Below are 19,866 nucleotides of genomic sequence, written 5' to 3'. Positions count from 1 at the left end.
TAGGTATTACATCTTTAATTTTTTTGCAAAACAAGACTTGGAATACAGACAAGCCCGGACTCAGGCAAAGGAATCATACAGTCCTCTCCATGCAGCGTGCAGTATTGCACATGAGCAGAACCTTCCCAAACCCACCAGACCTAATCTGATAATGGAATGTACCATTCCCATGTTCACACATTTACCACTCCAACATTTAAAACTCAGTGCAACAGGGTACTCATTAAAACACGTGTTGTCACCATGAACTTATACAGCAAAAACCAAAACCGCTTTTCTTAAAGGTCTTCAGAGTAATGCTCTGGACGCAAGAGCAACACTGGTCCAACCACATAACATGAATGACTATTTGTTTTGCAGTAACTGCAGTTTTAAGGATGAACAATTGAAAAGTGAGGCTAAAGTGTTAGAAATCTGGGGGGGGTGGGTTGGTTTAATCAACTTCTTCCATACGTGAAGCATCATCTTCACCGTCGCCTTCTAGGGGAGGGATCTCGTCTGGGACGGCTGTAGAAGTAGCCTCCTCTGTGGGGACATCGTCGTCGTCGATACCTACAAGTACGAGAATTATGTCATTTGATATCAATTCAAGTAACGTGCATGTAAAAGCTACCGATATTGATCCGCTCTGTGTCCTTACCCAGTCCGAGTTTGATCATTCTGTAGATTCGGTTGGAGTGGGTCTGTGGGTCATCCAGGGAGAAGCCTGAGGACAGCAGGGCAGTTTCGAACAGCAGGATGACTAGATCCTTCACAGCCTTGTCGTTCTTGTCAGCATCTGCCTTCTGCCGCAGAGTCTGCACGATGGGGTGGTCAGGGTTGATCTCCAGGTGTTTCTTGGCCATCATGTAGCCCATGGTGGAGTTGTCCCTGAGTGCCTGGGCCTTCATGATCCTCTCCATGTTGGCCGTCCAGCCATAAGTACTCGTCACAATACAGCAGGGTGAAGACACCAGTCTGTTGGACACGGTCACCTGGTAGAGACAGCCGATCAGAGGACATTTAGACTCAACATGCAATTAGGTATCTTGACAGCAGGCTGACCCAGTCTAAAATTCAAGTTAATCAAAACCATGCAGAACAGTCATGTTAGAAATAAATGCTTAACACACCAGCATGGCCAATTCCACCACATCTTAATGTCTAAAACAATCATACATACACATTGGGACCAGTAAAATATTTATACCAAATGGTTCTAGTTTCACAATCTGTTCAACCAAATGGTAAAAAAAACAAAAACAGGCATGTTAGATCACACTCAAAAGTTACTTACTTTAAAAAAATAAAAAAAAAGTTCTTGCTTTACATTTTCACAGTCATTTGGAACCGATCACTCGTCAAAACACATTTGTCAATCAAAAACTCATTCAGGACAAAAATACTTGAGGGACCTCCTTACAGCTGTATTGAACTCACCAGAATACAAGTTAGGACCAGTTAGGGCACCTGTTGCCAAACAAAACACTGTCAACTGTAGTTGTGAAGTCATAACCTAAATGAAGGCAAATTTTGGTCAACATTAATATCGTCTCATTAGGATTACTGACCTTCTCTACTTTCTTGTCAAGGATCTCTTTCATGAGCTTGCAGAGGTTCTCAAAATTAGCCTTATCCTCCTCCATCTTTTTCTTCTCTTCTTCATCCTCTGGCAGCTCCAGACCCTCCTTGGTGACTGAGACCAGGCTCTTGCCATCAAACTCCTTCAACTGCTGGACACAGTACTCGTCAATGGGCTCCGTCATGTACAGGACCTCGAAGCCACGCTTGCGGACGCGCTCGACGAAGGCTGAGTTGGCCACCTGATCCTTGCTCTCACCTACGAGAAGTCAAGTGAGTGAAAGGCAATTTAATACTAGTTTTACTTATGTTGCTGGGTGCAGTGCAATTGTCTAAAAGAAAACAAAAACAAGTATGGTATCAGATTTAAAAACAGCTTTTCCTCAGAGACAAACTCACCAGTAATGTAGTAGATTGACTTCTGGTTCTCCTTCATGCGAGTCAGGTACTCCGTGAGGGAGGTTGTCTCATCTCCAGACTGGGAGCTGTGGTAGCGCAGCAGCTCAGACAGCTTCTTGCGGTTTTGAGAGTCCTCATGGATGCCCAGCTACAGATAAATTGTGATTACATGTCCATTCAAAAACAATTTCACACACCAGTAGCCTTTATCACAATGCAAGATTGATTACCCAGCAAAATTTTAGACTTGAGTTATTAGATATCCTGATTAACTGATCATGTTGCATTGTAAATACAAACACCATCTTTTTCAAATGAATACACTTCTAGTACAACACAATCTGGTTACAAGTTACTAATCATGACTACAGCATTAAGTGACTGTACCAAGAGTTATGTACACTTAGCACAACTCCATGAGATTATGAACTAGTTGAGAATATACTACAACTAGTTGCGCCAGCTATGTAGTGCCTTTAAGATGTCTGGCCAATAACGCTATGACTAGAATGCCTCAGAAAGCTAGAGGGTAAAGCTAGATTAAAAAAGGTAAACCTTATGAATCCATGGAGGTGCACTGAAGACGAGGAGTGCATTATGAAAGAGGAACTTCCATTAACTTCATGAAAAAGGAGATAAAAAAATAAATCAATGTAGCACTTAACATTTATTTTACCTTGATGTTCTTGGAGAAACCTTCGTATAACTTCTTGTAGTTCTCCTTGTCCTCAGCCAGTTCAGCAAAGAGCTCCAGACACTTCTTGACGATGTTCTTGCGAATGACTTTGAGGATCTTGCTCTGCTGCAGCATTTCTCGGGAGATGTTGAGAGGCAGGTCCTCGGAGTCGACCACACCACGGACAAAGTCTGGAGATTAACACAAAACATGGCTTATCGGAACCATCTGAGCATTCATTCAGCCTTTGTATCCCCTCCAGCAAAACAGCTTTGTGTAGGGGAGGTAAGAGTCAGTGCAGTGATGTAGAACACACTTTATTGTCCGAGATGGAAAAAAAGCCAAGTGAACTTACTCAGGTACTCTGGGATGAGCTCTTCACAGTTGTCCATGATAAAGACTCGCCTAACGTACAGCTTGATGTTATTCTTCTTTTTCTTGTTCTCAAAGAGATCAAAAGGTGCACGGCGGGGAACAAAGAGCAGGGCCCGGAACTCCAGCTGGCCCTCCACAGAGAAGTGCTATAAAAGAGGAAAATTCACCTTAGTTTGACTTATTTTCAGCCACAGTGCTGGCACATATGACTCAGTCAACAGCTGAAATTGTATTGTAGCATTTACCTTGACAGCCAGGTGATCCTCCCAGTCGTTGGTCAGACTCTTGTAGAACTCTCCATACTCCTCATTTGTGATGTCATCGGGGTTCCTAGTCCAGATGGGCTTGGTCTTGTTCAGCTCCTCCTCGTCAATGTACTTCTCCTTGATCTTCTTTTTCTTCTTCTTGTCCTTGTCTTTGGAGTCCTCCTCATCATCTGAGCCCACGTCCTCAATCTTTGGCTTGTCCTCACCCTCCTCTTTCTCCTCCTTCTCTGCCTTTTCCTCCTCTGCCTCATCATCACTGATCTCCTTGTCACGCTCCTTCTCCACCTGTGAATCAAAAAGTTTAACTTCACTGATAGGCAAAACAGTTTTAACTAGATTGAAATAAAGTCAAAATGTAATACTTACAAACAGGGTGATGGGGTAGCCAATGAACTGAGAGTGCTTCTTGACAATTTCCTTGATCCTCTTCTCCTCAATGTACTCTGTCTGGTCATCCTTCAGGTGCAGGATGATCTTGGTTCCACGACCAATGGGCTCGCCTGTGAACAGAATTGTACAACCATACAAAGTAAATCTAACGTTAAGCGATAATGGTGTCAGATGCAAAATTTTAAGTATCGTAATGTCACTGTAAATAACACTTCTGCAATTACCGAATGCCAAAAGTTAACTTATGGAACTAGATAAATAACGTCACGCCAAAACAAGTGTGCATAGGGCCCGATGTCAGTGTCAGCAACTAGCAAATGATGCAAACAATGTGCCAGGTGTATAGCACAGCTTATTTGCAAACATTTTAGATTATGCAAATGTTGCCAATCAAGCGCTTTGATTGTGTAACTGCCAGGACACGTACCGCTGTCGACCTTGACTGTGAAAGAACCTCCGGCAGAGGACTCCCACACGTACTGCTCATCATCATTGTGTTTGGTGATGACAACCACCTTCTCGGCAGTAAGGTAGGCGGAGTAGAAACCCACACCAAACTGACCAATCATGGAAATGTCAGCTCCAGCCTAGAGGGAACACAATTAAAACTTCAGGATATAGCAGTCAAAATAGTTTTAAACCAGGACTTTGATTAAGCAGCTTGTGAATAAGGTGTGTGACAGTCAGAAGGCTACAGCGCAATTTCTAAAATGTGCCAGATGCATTTTAAAACATTTAGGCAAATATAAGTATCGGATCGAATTCATATTGGCAAAAAAAAAATGATATATGGACATCCATTATTCACACGGTTCTTTGTAAAGCAATTTAAGACTATATAAAAGGTTAAATGAAGTGTTTTTGCCCCCCTGTCATTTGCCCTCATTTTCCACATGCCTCAAGCTAGATCATGTTCCACTGCAGTACCTGCAGGGCCTCCATGAAGGCCTTGGTGCCAGACTTTGCGATGGTACCCAGGTTGTTAATCAGGTCGGCTTTTGTCATGCCGATTCCGGTGTCGGTGATGGTCAGGGTGCGTTCAGCTTTGTTGGGGATGATGTCAATTTTCAGATCCTTGCCACTGTCCATCTTGGTAGGATCAGTCAAGCTTTCATAGCGAATTTTGTCCAAAGCCTGTAAACACAATACATTAAGACTTACAACTTTTGAAAGTAGCTAGGGCCTAAAATACATTTTGAAGCATTATCATCCTAATTATAAAGGCTACCACTACATGCATCATTAAATGCCCTGTCATAAAATAGGCATGTGAAAGTGAAACTGAATTATTGTTTAGGATCAGGAAATGCCACCAAGCTCTTGCCGACTTACATCAGAGGCATTGGAGATCAACTCCCTGAGGAAGATCTCTTTGTTGGAATAGAAGGTGTTGATAATCAGGGACATCAGCTGAGCGATCTCTGCCTGGAAGGCAAAGGTCTCAGCCTCCTCCTCTTGGTGCATTTCTTCAGGCATCTGCACAAAAGGAAAAACGCAATGTTTGAACAAACTGTCTTTGGTTTAAAAAAAATAATTCACAGATGGCAAACAGTGTACTTTTTTTTAAAGGATGACAAACATCACAATGACGCAACAGAAGACAACCATAGACCATGAAAGGCTAAAATGCCCATTTTTAAGTGTGAGATTCACTCCACTTAAAAGCGCTAATTATTTCGGTTTCATTAGACAAAACGGGATCATAATTTCATCGTGTCAACACGCCGGTTTCGTAAAATTGGAACGCTTCCATAGTGTTGCTACAAATCGGCGGATGTAGCCATTAACCAACATGGCGTCTACTGATAGACAATGGACTCCGCAAACACGTGCTGAGGAACGGCTAACGTTACCGACAAAAATAAGGATACCGTTAGGAAATGCAGCGCTATAAGGTCACTTGTAATTAAAACGTTATTATGTGTAACGTTAAAAGACACTGGGTGACAACGACCTACTATAACGTTAACTTGGAGAAACTGACCTTTACCTTAGACTTAACGTAATGTTTTGGAGGTGGACGGATTCGGCTTTGTAATGAGACTCTTGTTCTGTGCTCTGGTCTAGTCAGATCGGGTGTTGTAGCTCCGTTAAATAGACCCGAATCAACATGGTGATGTTCGCCACACCTGCCTTATTGCAACCCAAGCCCGGCCTTTAACAGTGCGGCACAGTGCCACATTAATATAGCTACACCGCTCAGCATCGCAAAGTACAGCTATATCTGTAACGTTAGCCGAAAATCCCACCGTGTACGGATTACACGTTATGTAACAGGATTTGAGAACATACAGGGTAAATATTAATATGCTGGGTATTATATGCCGGTTAGTCCATGAGATAGTTCTGGAGCTAGCTAACGTTACGGTTTGTCGTCGTGACTCATGAGCTCGCATCGTGGTTACATCCAGCCGTAGTTCAGTGATGGGTTAGCAAAACACACATATTAAAGGAGCATAATATGTTCCCTTTGTAAGCAAAAATACTCGTGTACGTACCTTATTTATTCCGTTGACTTATCTTGAATAAAATACAACCAATTCGTCGTCCCTTCTGCTCTCTGACGCAGGGAAATGGAAAGGGACTTCCTTTTAATAGACAGGAATCTTTATACACAACCGCTTCAGTGTGCGGCCGTATCCATCCGCGGTGCACCATCTAGCACCTTCTATTGCTACTAGATGGTTCTATTTGGGTAGAAAACGGACAAAAACGACTGTTACAATATACTGACTTGAAATCAAAGGGAGTGTTGATATGAACGCATAAAGAGATGCTGAATACATAATATTATTGAAGTAATCAGGTGCACAACCTTGGCAGACTTCAATAAATTGAAATAAAATGTAACGTTAAGGTAAAATCCCTTAGCGCGAGGTGATGTGCAGCCGTTTGAAATTATAGTAATAATTCAAATCTTAAAGTGTTTTATGTATACTTTACAAGACAAAGGTCAGCGCAGTGCACCCAAAAGCAGCTGGTTGCAAAGGAACACCTTGTATCTTGGAAAATACTGCAGTAGAACTAACAAAGTCAATCCCTGTGCCCAGCGCACCATTGCTGCCACCTCCTGGCAGTTTATGCAAAAGATAGTACTACTAGATAGATACTGAATAGACCAACATTTTGGTGACGGACTAAGTCCCATAGCAGCCGCAATAGACTACTGAGGCAGAAATATCTGCACCAACCTTATAAATGTATTCAATCAAAATTACGGCTACATCGTTTATTTTATAGCAAAGGATGAGGATCTTTTTAATCTGATGGAGGAATATTCCAAACCAACAGGGTGTGCTTCGTTCCTTCTAGCACTTTCCATGAAAAACCCGCCTAAAGTGACGTCACGGCTTGTCAGATGCAGCCTTCGCGGCACAGCTGTCTCTACCTACAACAAAAACACCATGGTAACCAACCGCTTTAACGTTCTTCAGCGTAATAATGTACGAATAAATATACCTGGACTAATGATGTGATTACATTAAAATGAAAATATCTTACAGATATAATAGGATTAAAGGTAAAAGATGTTGAACACCCTGGGCCTTCAATCAATGAATCAATAAATAGGTAACGTTAATTGAAACACTTTGTATTTATGAGCTGTTTGGTGTTTAGCTCTTCCTGACCATGGTTCCTGACGCTTCTACCTGCATGATGGTTTTCAAGTAAAGCTTGAAATTGCAACACTTTTTGGAGGAACTTGTTAGGTAACATATTAATGTCATACTACAATATACGAAATTATTAGTAGTTGTAGTAGTAATTATGCACATTAGCTGTTTTTATTGTTGTGTACTAACATTTTCCAGCTCCGTCCAGCTGCAACGTCCCAATCTATCTCTCTATCTATCTAACGTTACTCTCTTTGTAGAGGATCTCTACCTGCATAATAATGGTTTTAAAGTAAAAACCGAAAGCTTGAAATTGCAATACTTTGCTTAGGAGAACAAGTAGTACTAACAATTTCCAGCTCCGTCCAACGGACACGTCCCGATACATAAAACAAGCGCTCTTGCAGTCTGGTACGTAGAGCGCTTGCGTAAGTGTGTTTGAAGGCCCGTGACTAGCCAACGTGCTAATCCAACATTCGGGACGTTACAAAGAATTTCATAATTTATCACCTTCTGAAAGCGGTTTTATCCCCCTCTACGCCACCTATTTCTGGGTATGTATATATGGACATTTTCACGTTTATTCCGAACTCATATGGAGCCAGCTAAAGTGAGCTTTGCTTGTTAAGTAATACCAACTCTGGCTAATGTTAGCTTAGTCTAATTTAGTTGTGCCGGGTACGGTAGGCCAATTTTTTTTCTCCTAGGATAACGAAGGCATTCGGAAGGCATGACCCGCCCTACTCTCCTTCTGATTGGCTAGTACCCGCTGCTTACCCTGGTTGGGTTTTTGGCAAGAGTAGTGTCATTGGTTAGGGTTAGGGTAAGAATGTCAGGGTAAGACAATAAGAGGCAGAGTAGGGCGGGACATGCCTTCCCCATCCTGGGAAAAAAAACACTCACTACGGTAGCGTGATTAACTGCTATTTTTTTCGGTAACTTAAATTAGGGTTGAGTTACTTAGCTAGCTACAACACAATGCGTCGCGATAAATCAAAATATTAATACATCAACGGTGGGGCTTAATGCTATTACGTTAGCGGTCGTACTCAACTGAGCAAAGCTAACTTCAAGTAGCGTTATAGCTGCATAGCAAGTGTCATAAATGTATGCCCGATTTGTTATGCCAAACTACCGACACAACATGGCAGTGTTTTCATCAGTGTCCTTTTAACAAAAATAAGCACTTGCATATGTTTGAAACGTATTTCTAATTTTAAATTTACATTGTTTGGAGGACTTTATCCAAGTGTGAGTCTCATACATTAAGTATAGATAGACTGCTAATGGCATTACTGTTCCTTCATCAGGTTGGTCCGATTCATACCCAGAATGTCTTTCCCTCCTCATTTAAACCGGCCGCTGTTGCCCCCTCCTGGGATGCCCCCTCAATTTGCTGGCTTCCCCTCTGGTAAGCAACCACCTGTCCCACCATAAATGTATATCACAGCCTCTTTCACTTTATCTACTGCAGTGTTGAACACAGTGTTAAACATACTATTTTTAGTATGTTTTACTAGTAGCCTTCAGCCTCTTAGATTATAGAGACACCTACAGTGTTGGAAGTTACAATAATCTACAAATATTATACAGATACTTTCAAACAAAGTATTTAATTTCAGACTGATTTGTCTCTAGTTGCTAATGCACAATTCCTTTTGCTGTTGCAGGGGCTCCAATGATCCCAGTTCACATGGGCATCATGACCCCCACTTCTGCAGTAATGCTGCCTTCTGTGCAAGTGATCAGTAAGCCTGCAATTCATAAAAAGGAAATACTGCGAGTCAGAGACAACAATGAGAACAGCGGCCCTACTACCACAGTGTTTGTGGGGAACATATCAGAGAAAGCTTCAGACATGCTGATCAGACAACTGCTCGCGGTAAGGAAAAGGAGAGGATTTGTAAATATTACATGCACTCGGGTCACACAGTTACGGACTATTTATGTAATCCAAAAAGAACAGTCTTCTAGGCATGGTAATTGCATCCAAGAGTTCTCTAAAATTACACACATTTTATTCTATAATCCTTTTTTCAAGGAGTCAAATCTACCACCTCCATGGTTAGTTTCTAATAGATGTAGTTATCTTATTGATCACAAATCAAATAACAAATGCCTTTTTTGTAACTATATATATATATATATATATATATATATATCTCTCTATCTATCTCATTGATTATCAAATTGTGTTGGCAACCTGTTGAAACTGTGAATCCTGTGCTGTAGCATTTTTGTTGGATTTTTAATTCACTTCTACTTTAGTTGTGAATCTTCTCTTTGTGCTCATGTTACAGAAATGTGGAATTGTTCTGAGCTGGAAGAGAGTCCAAGGAGCCTCTGGCAAGCTTCAGGGTAATTCATAATACACACATCAAGCTTCATTAGGTCAGGAAATGTATCCATCCATGGCTGACTTCGGTGATTCACACATAAAACCAATAAAAAATTACTCAATTCATTTCTATTGTTATCCCATAAAACTATACATGACCATAGATAAACCTGTCGTCATCATGATGTCTATTTCCATTTCTATATCTGTTGCAGCCTTTGGGTTTTGTGAGTACAAGGAGCCAGAGTCCACATTGCGAGCACTGCGGCTGCTCCATGACCTGCAGATTGGAGAAAAAAATCTGTTGGTGAAGGTGGATGCCAAGACTAAAGCTCAGCTGGACGAGTGGAAGGCCAAGAAAAACACCGTGAATGGGGTATAATTCCGTTTTAGGGAATTACTGGTGATCAGTGCCTGTATTCATTGCCTCAGGAATCGATTTAGCCTCATTCCAGATCTCTGAATCGCTACCCACATCTTAGATTTGTTAAGCGATTCAAATAAATGGTTACTTATTGCCGTGAAACTGAACTAGGATGTTTTTCTGTACTGGCAGAATAATAAGGCTGAAGATGGTGGAGATGATGAGGATGAGGTTCTAGACGAGGAGACAAAGAAGAAGGATCAGATTATCAAAGGAGCTATTGATGGATTGATGCGGGAATATGCTGCCGAACTCAACGCGCCATCCCAGGATGAGGACTCCCAGAGACGAAAGAGAAAAAAGGAGAAAAAAGAAGAGGTATATAAACAATGTTTACTGCTCTCTGACTTGTACTCTTGAAACTTAAAATGTTAAGTGTTATTTGACTTTTTCATTGGTGTTTCTTTATCTTTAGGACGACATTAACGCTATTGATATGGAGGACGACAAGAGAGACCTGATTTCCAGAGAAATTAGTAAATTCCGAGACACTCACAAGGTAAAGTGGCTCCTTTGATCTTGTAGTTGACATTACAGGTTTTGGACAGCAGCTTCCTTACATAGTTCGCTCCTAGAGCTTGCACATATAGTCAACACATTTACCAAGCTTTTCTTGATCTCAGTAACATGCATACTACGTTACAAATTGGCACTCCTTAAAATCTATACCACCAAACATCTTAATTTGCCCCATATTATATGAAATGTTTCATGTTCAATGTTCAAACACCACAAGTAGGCAGACAGCTAGTATTTTTGTCACCTTTCTCAGGCCTGATTTGACACCTGCGTAGTGAAATTATAGGTGTGACTATTATAGATCCATTCTTCATTCATCACACAAAAATGCATGGAGACGATGTAAAGTTACTTAAAAGCTAATCTATTCATTAAACCCCACCATTATGATAGTGATCATATGGTGACTAAAGCAAGATGAATCTCAGAGCTTTGGAAAAAGTTGCGAGGATAGGATGTAAGTATCAGCCTTTATTTACTATATACATATACTGGGCGTCCCCCTCTTGAGGACTTGCATAGGGGCAACTGTACTGCACTTGTATGTGTGTTGGTCAAAGCTTATGATGCTTTCTATTCAGCCAGCCATTTGACAATGCAAAAGTTCCTCCCAAACCTTTGACCTTCATTTTGTGACATTATTGGTGGTGCCCTGAAAGTTTGAGTCGGTGAACCTGTGCGAGTCCTCTGTAAATGATGGTCTGTCTTAATGGTGTTCATGTCAAAGCACAAGAACTCTTGTCAATAACCACTGCAGTGACTTTGGCTGTAGCTTTTATTATGCTAGTGTGGGGGGCGCCCTCTCCACAGCAGCACGCTGATCTGAAGACTGACGAGGTACGTGCTCTCTGTATGTGTTATTGTGTGACTTCTCTTCTCCAACTCTTACCCTTCACCAGTGTCTTACTCTCTCTGCCTTTTCTCCTCTGCAAGACAGATCAGTGAGTTTGTGTATCTATTTCAAAACTGTACAGGATTAAACCCAAGTACAAAGTCCCATGTTTTCTACTTTATCTAAGAAAAAGGGGACATTTTACCAAAACCAAAGTCCTGCAACCGGTCAAAAGATTAAATCATAAACTGAAAGGAGCAGAACGGCACAATTAGAGGATTTGGCAATGTTGTATCGGAACAAAATATATTTTGAAGTCAAATACCAATACTGTTTCTTACTTTTCTTTTCCAATGTATTGCTCTGATTTGTAAGAATTATAATTATAAAACAAATTCTGCTGAAACAGCTGCTGCAAAAATTAATAAAATCTGACTGTTAAAATAGCAATTATGTTTAAATAATTTTGGGTCAAGTATTTATTTAGCAAGCCCTGGTAGACACTCTACAGAGGTAAGTAAAACGACACAAAACTGATGCAAAATTGGACACTTGCCATGATTTGTGCTTGAGTCAAGGCACATAAATAATACGTAATGATATTTAACCTCAGCTAATAAAGTTCTAAAATTATTGCTTAAGTCTCCTATCTTCTTTCTCGTGTCATACGTTTCCTTCTCTTGAGTTGCATTACACCCAAGGCTTTTAGATTATTCTGTTTCTTGCTGAAGACCAGCTGACAGCCTGTGGATGCATATGACTGATGTAGTTAAGCATTTTACATAAAATTGAGTTAATTTTATTGTCGCACTTACTGTACATTACTCGGTATAAGTGCCCTAAAAGTAATGGAATTACTCCCAAGCTTAGTATTTTGTTTCTTTGTATTCAGTACTGTCATTCTGTGTCAGATTCTATTTGAACTACACTCAAAGCCTTGTGTGTAATGTCCATAAAGGCAGAATTGGGATGCGTGTATGCGTTTGTTTGTAATGAGTCGTGAAGAGCTGCTGAAGACTTCTGCAAGGGTAAGACCGCTTCTACAATTTCATTTATCTGTGCAGAAATAACTGATGTTCATTTCTTGATTACCGAATGCCATGTTACTCATTGCAGTAAAGGTTGTTGTTGTTTTGATGATAATGATGCTTAAGCAAGACAGAATCCCATAACGTTTTTCCCTTGTATACCGTGTGACCTGCTTTCCTCCCAGGCCTAACTTAAAAGGCTTGTAGGGGCAGCGAAGGGCTGAATCCATAGTTCAACACCTGTAAGTCACAAACAACTAGTTCAACAAACGACTGACGCCTGTTTTCTGTTTTTGTTTTCCTTGTTCTGAGAGGAGGACTCTTAAGGAGAGAAAAAGCATTGTCTTTTGCAGCGCCTTTTTCTCGTTATGAATGCCTCAAGTTGAACATGTTCCACAGATGTTTTTGACCATTAAAGTGGTTTCCAGTTACATTCTTGCTAAACTGTAGTTAATACTGCAAGTCTAAAGCAGCAAAGTACACTGTATTGCTTTAGATGAATGATGAAGCGGCCTCTTGTGAGGGAGAGCTTTTTGGTCCTTCCAGGTTTTCCCAGTTACGATTCCAGCTTTTCTTACGTGTTCTTGCACTGATTAGTATAGGGCATGTTCGCGTATGAAACCTTTAAAAATCTGGAAACCACTTCAACTGTGCACAGTAGAAAATTGACTGACTCATTGGGTCTTGTTTGGCATCGGCTGAACCTGTCTGTGTTTTGCTCTGCAGAAACTAGAAGAAGAGAAGGACAAGAGGGAGAAGGAGCGGCTGGAGTTTGAGCGGGAACGGAGGGAGCGGGAAAAAGAGCGAGAGCGGGAAAGAGAGCGGCGGGACCACGAGAGGGAGAAGGAACGAGAGAAGGAACGGGAGAGGGAAAGGGAACGGGAACGGGAGAGAGACAAAGACCGCGACCGCAGGACCAGAGAACGAGAGCGAGACAGAGACTGGGACCGAGACAGAAGCCGTGACAAGAGCCCCGAACGCAGCCGATCCAGGTGAAGGGAAAAACCCCAAGTCACAGATTTCAAACGCATCAGAGCTGGGAGATAAACTGATAAACACAAAATATATAGTCAACAGTTGGCTCAGTTTTGATTGTGATGAATTATCTATCTGCAGCAAGTTTTAGGTGATTTGCATTGAGATTGATGGTAACCAATCGCAGCATGGAAAGTGTTTAGGACCATTAGTGTCTAGGGGCCTATACACTGTGCAATAACAGCAATGTTGCAGGACCCATGTTGCAGAGTGCGACACCCTGCGACATGGGTCTGATAATAAATTGGTTGCAGTCTTATGTCAGACTACACAATACCAATTTTGAGGCAAGCCAGATTGTACGATGAATCTTAGCACTACGATGTACCTGGAAAGAAAATATGTAAGCTGAGCCATCTGCACTGCTCTTGGTTTTGAAAATTATTGACATCTTGCTGTCTCTTCTCCGACTTAATCTTAACACTTGGTTTCAATCTACAGTATATTCAAGGATAATATATTTTTACTTTTTTGTTTTTGCAGGGAAGTGAGTCGAGACCGAGACAGAGAAAAGAAACGAGACCAAGAGGATGAAGAGGAGGCTTATGAACGCAGGAAGCTGGAGAGAAAACTCCGAGACAAGGAAGCAGCCTATCAGGAGGTAGGGAAGGCTGGGAGGTTACCTGGGCAGTGTCCGAAGTCACTGCTCCTTTCTAAATGTTGATGTATAAAATGATTAGGAACCCCCAAGATAAAAGATTAACTGGGAGATGAATTGCAGGTTATGTCCAAATGAGACAATCCTGGATTCTCTGAGCATCACTTTTCTGGGTCTCTTTATCACAGGCGCACTTGTAGTAAAATAACGTGTATTACTCTTTTAGCTCGATGTGATTGAACATGATTGTATTTGATTGTGGATACTGTTGGATGACAGCGTCTAAAAAACTGGGAGCTCAGGGAGCGGAAGAAGGCACGGGATTACGCCAAAGAGGCCGAGAGGGAAGATGAGCGCAAACGAGAAACGGTGAGAGCACATTGAATGACCACTGATGTTCATAGAGGTGTCCTACTTTACTGTGAACACTTAATATACACATTGTCCGCATTTAACAAGCCAGAATATTACCAATGTTGTACCTTTTTTAAATTCAGAAAATTTCATTATTCACTGTTAATTCCACTACAGACGTGTAGTACTACTCATGTATTTGAGTTTAATTTACAACTTGGACGTGGAAGTTATTGGTGTCAATGCAAAATGAAAAGCATTGTTAAATGTGTATATGTAATTTGTTGACAAGATGAAGCATTTGATGTGTTTTTTTTTTTTTTTGTTCATATGAGCATAATTTCATATGAACTGATTGTAATTTAATAAGTCAGACAATACAATTTGTCAGCAGAAATAGCAGACATTTTTTTTTATCCCAAAGAAATAGCGTGATCCTGTGTGTCTTTAGGTGAAAGAGGGCAAACGGTTAAAAGAGTTTCTTGAAGACTATGATGATGACAGAGATGACCCCAAGTACTACAGGTGAGCAACAGTAAAACAAATATGCTACAGTGCTGTCTTTACCTAGGCCAAGTAGATTGTCGATCAAAAATAAAAGCACACGTGCCTTTTTGTAAATAGGATTGGTATCTGACACACAGCCACTGATATGCCAACATACTTGGAATTTGCATATGTATGATGTTTATGACAACCAGTTCAAACTGTCAAATTATGTTTTAACTAAACCTATTAAGACCTTTTTTAAGTATTCATTTTATTGTTCCACCTAAATGCGTAAAATCGCAGTAAAAAGTCAAAGCAGATGCTGTGTGACCCAGATCAGACTTATAGTAGCCGATGCAGTACTGCAGCTATGGCTATTGTTCTGAAGGCTGTTATTTTTGGTGTGACCCCTAGGGGCAGTGCACTGCAGAAGCGTCTCAGAGACCGAGAGAAGGAGATGGAGGCGGACGAGCGTGACAGGAAGAGAGAGAAGGAGGAGCTGGAGGAGATCAGACAGAGGCTGTTAGACGAGGGACATCCAAACCCAGACGCAGAGCTACGCAGGGTATGTTTATTTATTATAATACTAATGTTTGTGTGTTTGCCTTTATATCTGTAGGGAGTGGGCATGTCTGTTGTCTTTGTGAAGGTCACTTTATGATTGCAGTGTCTCTGCATTTCTGCACATCTGTGGTGTCCAGCTTTCATTGTCTGCTGACCTTCTTTTCTGTAAAACACTAATTGGGTGTTAATCTTCTGCATATCTGCCTCTTATTGGTCCAGATGGAGGAGGAAGAGGAGGAGCGTCTGAGACAACCACCCATCATCCAAGAGCCGGAGCCCGAGGAGGTACGGGAACGCCACAGGGGTTCACGAGACCACCGGGAGTGCCGACAGGAACCGGAGAGATCCGAACCCCACGCACGGCCTGTCCACTCAGACGACGAGGTGGAGGAGGGTGAGGAAGATGACAATGACGACGATAACCCTGACTCCAAACCGTGCTTGAAGCCCACGATGCGGCCCATCACAGCAGCACCCTCAGTGTCGTCTGCCAGTGGCAACGCGTCCCCCAACACACCCGGGGACGAGTCGCCCTGCGGCATCATCATCCCCCACGAAAACTCTCCTCCTGAGGCTCTGCCGCAGGAGGAACACCGGCCAAAGATCGGCCTCAGTCTCAAACTGGGTGAGTCTAAAAGAAATGTCCTCACTGTAACCTGGACAGGCATGGAGAGCTAAAGCTATTTGTCAGTTAGTCAATTGACCGAAATGTAATCTGCAACAATTTTGATTGTCAATGAATTAACTTTTGTAACGCTACCAGACAGTCACTCGTTCTAGCTTTTTAAATGTGAGTATTTTCTATTTCTCCGTTTTATATTCTTGTAAATGGTCTGCAAAATGAGCAGTTGGAAGTAAATTGCAACGCATTTGTAACTATTAACCAACATTTTATATGGAAAAAAAGGCCAATTGATTACTCGAGAAAATAACGGGCAGATTCATTGATTATCAAAATAATCATCTGTTGCAGCCCTACTCCTCACAGGACAGTTATTGAGATATAATGTCCATTGTTACTTTGTATACAGCAGTGGTATTCTGACAGTCAACTGCTCCAAAAATGAATAAGGAACATGTGAAATTAAATTAGCAAAATATTGGCAGATTTCCCTTTATTTTTTATTTTGTTACAATGTTCAATAACCAAAATAGTGAGACATTTTCAAGAGTCAGAGAAATGGCACACATTTACAAAGTAAATGTGGTCAATCAGAAATCTCCTGGAACATTACAAAAGTCAAAGATTCATAAGCTATAACTAACATAACTGTGAGTGAATGCTGGTTGTTTTACTTCCGTTAAGTTTTTTTTTAATTGAAACAGATACTGGCAAAACAGTCACTGGAGACAAGTAATTCCAGCTGCGTAATTAAAGTTAACTTTATGATTTGCAAATAAAAACTGTATTCATGAAGCTCCTTGTCCTCTCCAGGTGCCTCAGGAAGCCCCAGTCAGCCCAACACGGGTAAGAGGAAGAAGCTGCCCGTGGACAGCGTCTTCGACAAGTTTGATGACGAAGAGGCTGACGAACAGCCTCGCAAGAGGAAGCTGGTGCCCCTGGATTACGATGATGACAAGAGCCTTGGGGTGGACGGGGCCGGGCTCTCCAGCATAAAGGGGGACAACACCGAGGAGAAGCGTAAACACATCAAGAGCCTGATTGAAAAAATTCCCACAGCAAAACCTGAGCTGTTCTCCTACCCGCTGGACTGGGCTATGGTTGACACGGTGAGGAGAGAAGGAAGAATGTCTTGTATTTCATAAAATTGGTCTTAATCTGTTTTTAAGCAGACATGTTAACTAAAAGTACATTATGTTTTACAAAGTTGGCCTTCAGGAGAAGCCGCACAGTGACGTGGTTTAATAAAGACCACGATGAGTGTATTCATAAACTGCTGACTTCCTGAGAAGTTACTTTTTATTTTATTTTTTTAAATATTTTACCAAACCGACTGCAGAAGTCATTAGAGATTTATTCACTTTTTTTTCATTTACGTATTGTAAGTCATTTGGAAGTGGAAGCAGATTTGAACACCACTTCTAACACACAACCTGTGCCTTCATCTATTGTCCTGTTTAGACTTTAATGGAACGGCGTGTTCGACCCTGGATCAATAAAAAGATTATTGAGTACATTGGAGAAGAAGAGGCGACGTTAGTGGACTTTGTCTGCTCCAAGGTATTGATCATATGATGTTTTGTACAGTTGACTTCATTCACACTTGACAGGAAAGAAAAAAACATGAGATGATCCTGATGTTTTTGTCTTTCCCAGGTGATGGCTCACAGTATGCCACAGAGTATCTTGGATGATGTTGCTATGGTGAGTAATGTAACGGATGAGTTAGTTCCTCACACTGGTTGCGGTCTTTATATTATGTTCATGTTGACTATGTTAATGTCATGGTAGCAGTTAGATAGTTCTAACATTGAAATGTTTTTTTTTTGTCATCAAATTATGAAAAGGTAAAGTCTGTGGGTGCTTACCTTTTTAACTCAGACAATTAATTAGCAACTTTTTTTATTTATTTATTTTTTTTAATTCATGTAATTGTTTCAGTCATTCAACCTATAATCCCAAACATTGTTCTTAAATGTAAGTGTGCAACTTTGCCATATGTTATTAAACTGAATTTTTTTTTTTTTTTTTTTTTTTTTTTTTACACTTGGTCAGACAAAACCAGACATTTGAATATGCAATATAAGGCTCTGACAAATTATAATGGGGAAATGTCAGTATTCTTTTGACCTTTTACAGGGAAATAATCAATTGATGAATCAGTTAACAATTCCAAAATTGATAGTTACGGCCCTAAATCCTATTGACGAAAACGAGGTCTTTTAAAATAAACTATGACCTACAGATTTACTATTGTCTTTATTTTTGAGCATTTCATGCCTTAAAGGTGCTCTAAGCAATGTTGGGTGATGTCACTTCTTGTTGACGTTCAAAGTATTGTCAAACAAAACCGAGGCTAGCTCGCCCCTCCCTTCTGCACACTAACCCCCACCCCCAAATCCTTCTTGTCGGTTATTGGCTGGAACACCGTTTGTTTCTTGGTGCAGGTTGGCACAGTTTGTTTTTGTTGGCGTTTGTGGAGCCTGGGCTGTCTACAGAGACCTCGTTTTTTTTTTACAGTGTGTTCAGGGGACAGGCAGCTCGTGGATAGTGAGGAGATGTTTGCTGTATGTGACAAAAAATGTTGTAGCTTAAAAAACATGTGACATCGCTTAGAGCACCTTTTTAATTAGGCAGTGATAGTGAAGCTATGAAAAGACATGAGATGTTAAAAAAAAAAAAAGTCACACCTTGTTCATGTGTAGCTCAGTAAACCTTCCTTTTGTTTCCTGCTTTAGGTTCTTGATGAAGAAGCTGAAGTCTTCATAGTGAAGATGTGGAGGTTACTCATTTATGAAACTGAAGCTAAGAAGATCGGACTAGCGAAATAAGCAAAACAACCACTGAATGAAGATCAACTGTTTTTTTCTTTTCATACATCGTGTATAATAGTGTAGCACAATTATGTCACCCCAAACAAAGCGACGTGTCTATATCAGTACAAACTGTAACTGCAGATTCTACTCCTTCTCACAAATGCACCAGTTGTTCAGGTCATGTCGGGTTTTTCCCCTCCCCTCTTTGTTAGCAGGTGCTGACTGTGTCGGTGTGCTATTGTGTAAATAGTAGTCATTGTTTGACTATGATGAAATAATTCTGAGAGGAGACCGTGGACCATTGTTGCCAGATTAGGTCTATTGGTCCTATTTTTATTTGTATACATGCCAACAACTTTATGGGAAGAGTCGTGCAGCAATCAAACTTTTATTTAAAGTCTGTAAGGTGTGAAATCTGGCTTCCAGTTGAATGAGGGTATGTTAAGTGGACTTTAGAGTATGCATAACTACAACCAAGGAACCTATAAAAGGTTCCTTAACTACAACACGGATGTAATCTTTTTTACAGGGTTATTTATTCGGTATATCGGGTTTAAAGATGTTTTCTCTTCATTTTTCCTTATCACATTCCTTATAAATGTGTTGGCATGTTCATTGTCCTCAGACCATCTCAAAAAGCACCTACCGTAGTTTCATTTGAAATGCGTCTACTGACAAGACCCACAGAATATATCTTGGATGGCTACATCCCTGCAGCTGTACACAGACACGTACACACACACACACACACACACACACAACCACTATAGAAAAATGAGCTAAGAACGGGAAAGTTGTGAAGATGCTCCATTGTTTTTGTATTGGTGAACATTTGAATAAAATTGATTTTTTTATAACGGCTTGTGCATCACCAATTGATTTTCTCACTAACTACAATTAGTTTTTTTTTGTAATAAAATAAAGTAAACCCAGGGTGTCTGCGGGGTCTTAAAAAGTTTCTTTTTTT

At 40.8% G+C, this 19,866-nt stretch overlaps 2 protein-coding genes across 2 annotated transcripts; one reads left to right on the top strand and one right to left on the bottom strand.

Annotated features, from left to right (window-relative positions):
* Nucleotides 1–6,275, bottom strand: hsp90ab1 (heat shock protein 90, alpha (cytosolic), class B member 1). Its single transcript, XM_078275289.1, has 12 exons — nucleotides 6,165–6,275; nucleotides 4,999–5,142; nucleotides 4,594–4,800; nucleotides 4,094–4,253; nucleotides 3,643–3,776; nucleotides 3,256–3,561; nucleotides 2,991–3,156; nucleotides 2,636–2,826; nucleotides 1,960–2,107; nucleotides 1,551–1,819; nucleotides 641–974; nucleotides 1–552 (listed from the first exon to the last, which is right to left on the bottom strand). The coding sequence occupies exons 2-12, from the start codon at nucleotides 5,140–5,142 to the stop codon at nucleotides 434–436; spliced, it is 2,178 nt and encodes a 725-aa protein (XP_078131415.1). The 5' UTR covers nucleotides 6,165–6,275; the 3' UTR covers nucleotides 1–433.
* A 1,424-nt stretch (nucleotides 6,276–7,699) lies between these two features.
* Nucleotides 7,700–19,759, top strand: rbm25b (RNA binding motif protein 25b). The gene is made up of 17 exons (XM_078274247.1): nucleotides 7,700–7,834; nucleotides 8,591–8,691; nucleotides 8,951–9,162; nucleotides 9,581–9,638; nucleotides 9,834–9,994; nucleotides 10,175–10,360; nucleotides 10,458–10,541; nucleotides 13,148–13,413; nucleotides 13,940–14,057; nucleotides 14,334–14,423; nucleotides 14,860–14,933; nucleotides 15,312–15,462; nucleotides 15,681–16,086; nucleotides 16,897–17,192; nucleotides 17,545–17,643; nucleotides 17,740–17,787; nucleotides 18,822–19,759. The coding sequence occupies exons 2-17, from the start codon at nucleotides 8,613–8,615 to the stop codon at nucleotides 18,912–18,914; spliced, it is 2,421 nt and encodes an 806-aa protein (XP_078130373.1). The 5' UTR covers nucleotides 7,700–7,834; nucleotides 8,591–8,612; the 3' UTR covers nucleotides 18,915–19,759.
* Nucleotides 19,760–19,866: the final 107 nt, after the last annotated feature.

This window comes from Sander vitreus, chromosome 18 (genome assembly GCF_031162955.1).
Source record: "Sander vitreus isolate 19-12246 chromosome 18, sanVit1, whole genome shotgun sequence".
Lineage (NCBI taxonomy): Eukaryota > Metazoa > Chordata > Actinopteri > Perciformes > Percidae > Sander > Sander vitreus.
This window is presented reverse-complemented; position numbering and strand designations above follow the sequence as displayed.

Bases quoted from the DNA above. Each gene is read 5' to 3' on its own strand.
- rbm25b (XM_078274247.1), top strand. From the start codon at position 8,613: ATGTCTTTCCCTCCTCATTTAAACCGGCCGCTGTTGCCCCCTCCTGGG. The intron at 10,361-10,457 runs GTATATAAACAA...CTTTATCTTTAG, and splicing joins AAAAGGAGAAAAAAGAAGAG to GACGACATTAACGCTATTGA. The intron at 17,193-17,544 runs GTGAGGAGAGAA...TGTCCTGTTTAG, and splicing joins ACTGGGCTATGGTTGACACG to ACTTTAATGGAACGGCGTGT.
- hsp90ab1 (XM_078275289.1), bottom strand. From the start codon at position 5,142: ATGCCTGAAGAAATGCACCAAGAGGAGGAGGCTGAGACCTTTGCCTTC. The intron at 3,562-3,642 runs GTAAGTATTACA...TTTGATTCACAG, and splicing joins GCTACCCCATCACCCTGTTT to GTGGAGAAGGAGCGTGACAA. The intron at 2,827-2,990 runs GTAAGTTCACTT...GTTAATCTCCAG, and splicing joins GCTCATCCCAGAGTACCTGA to ACTTTGTCCGTGGTGTGGTC.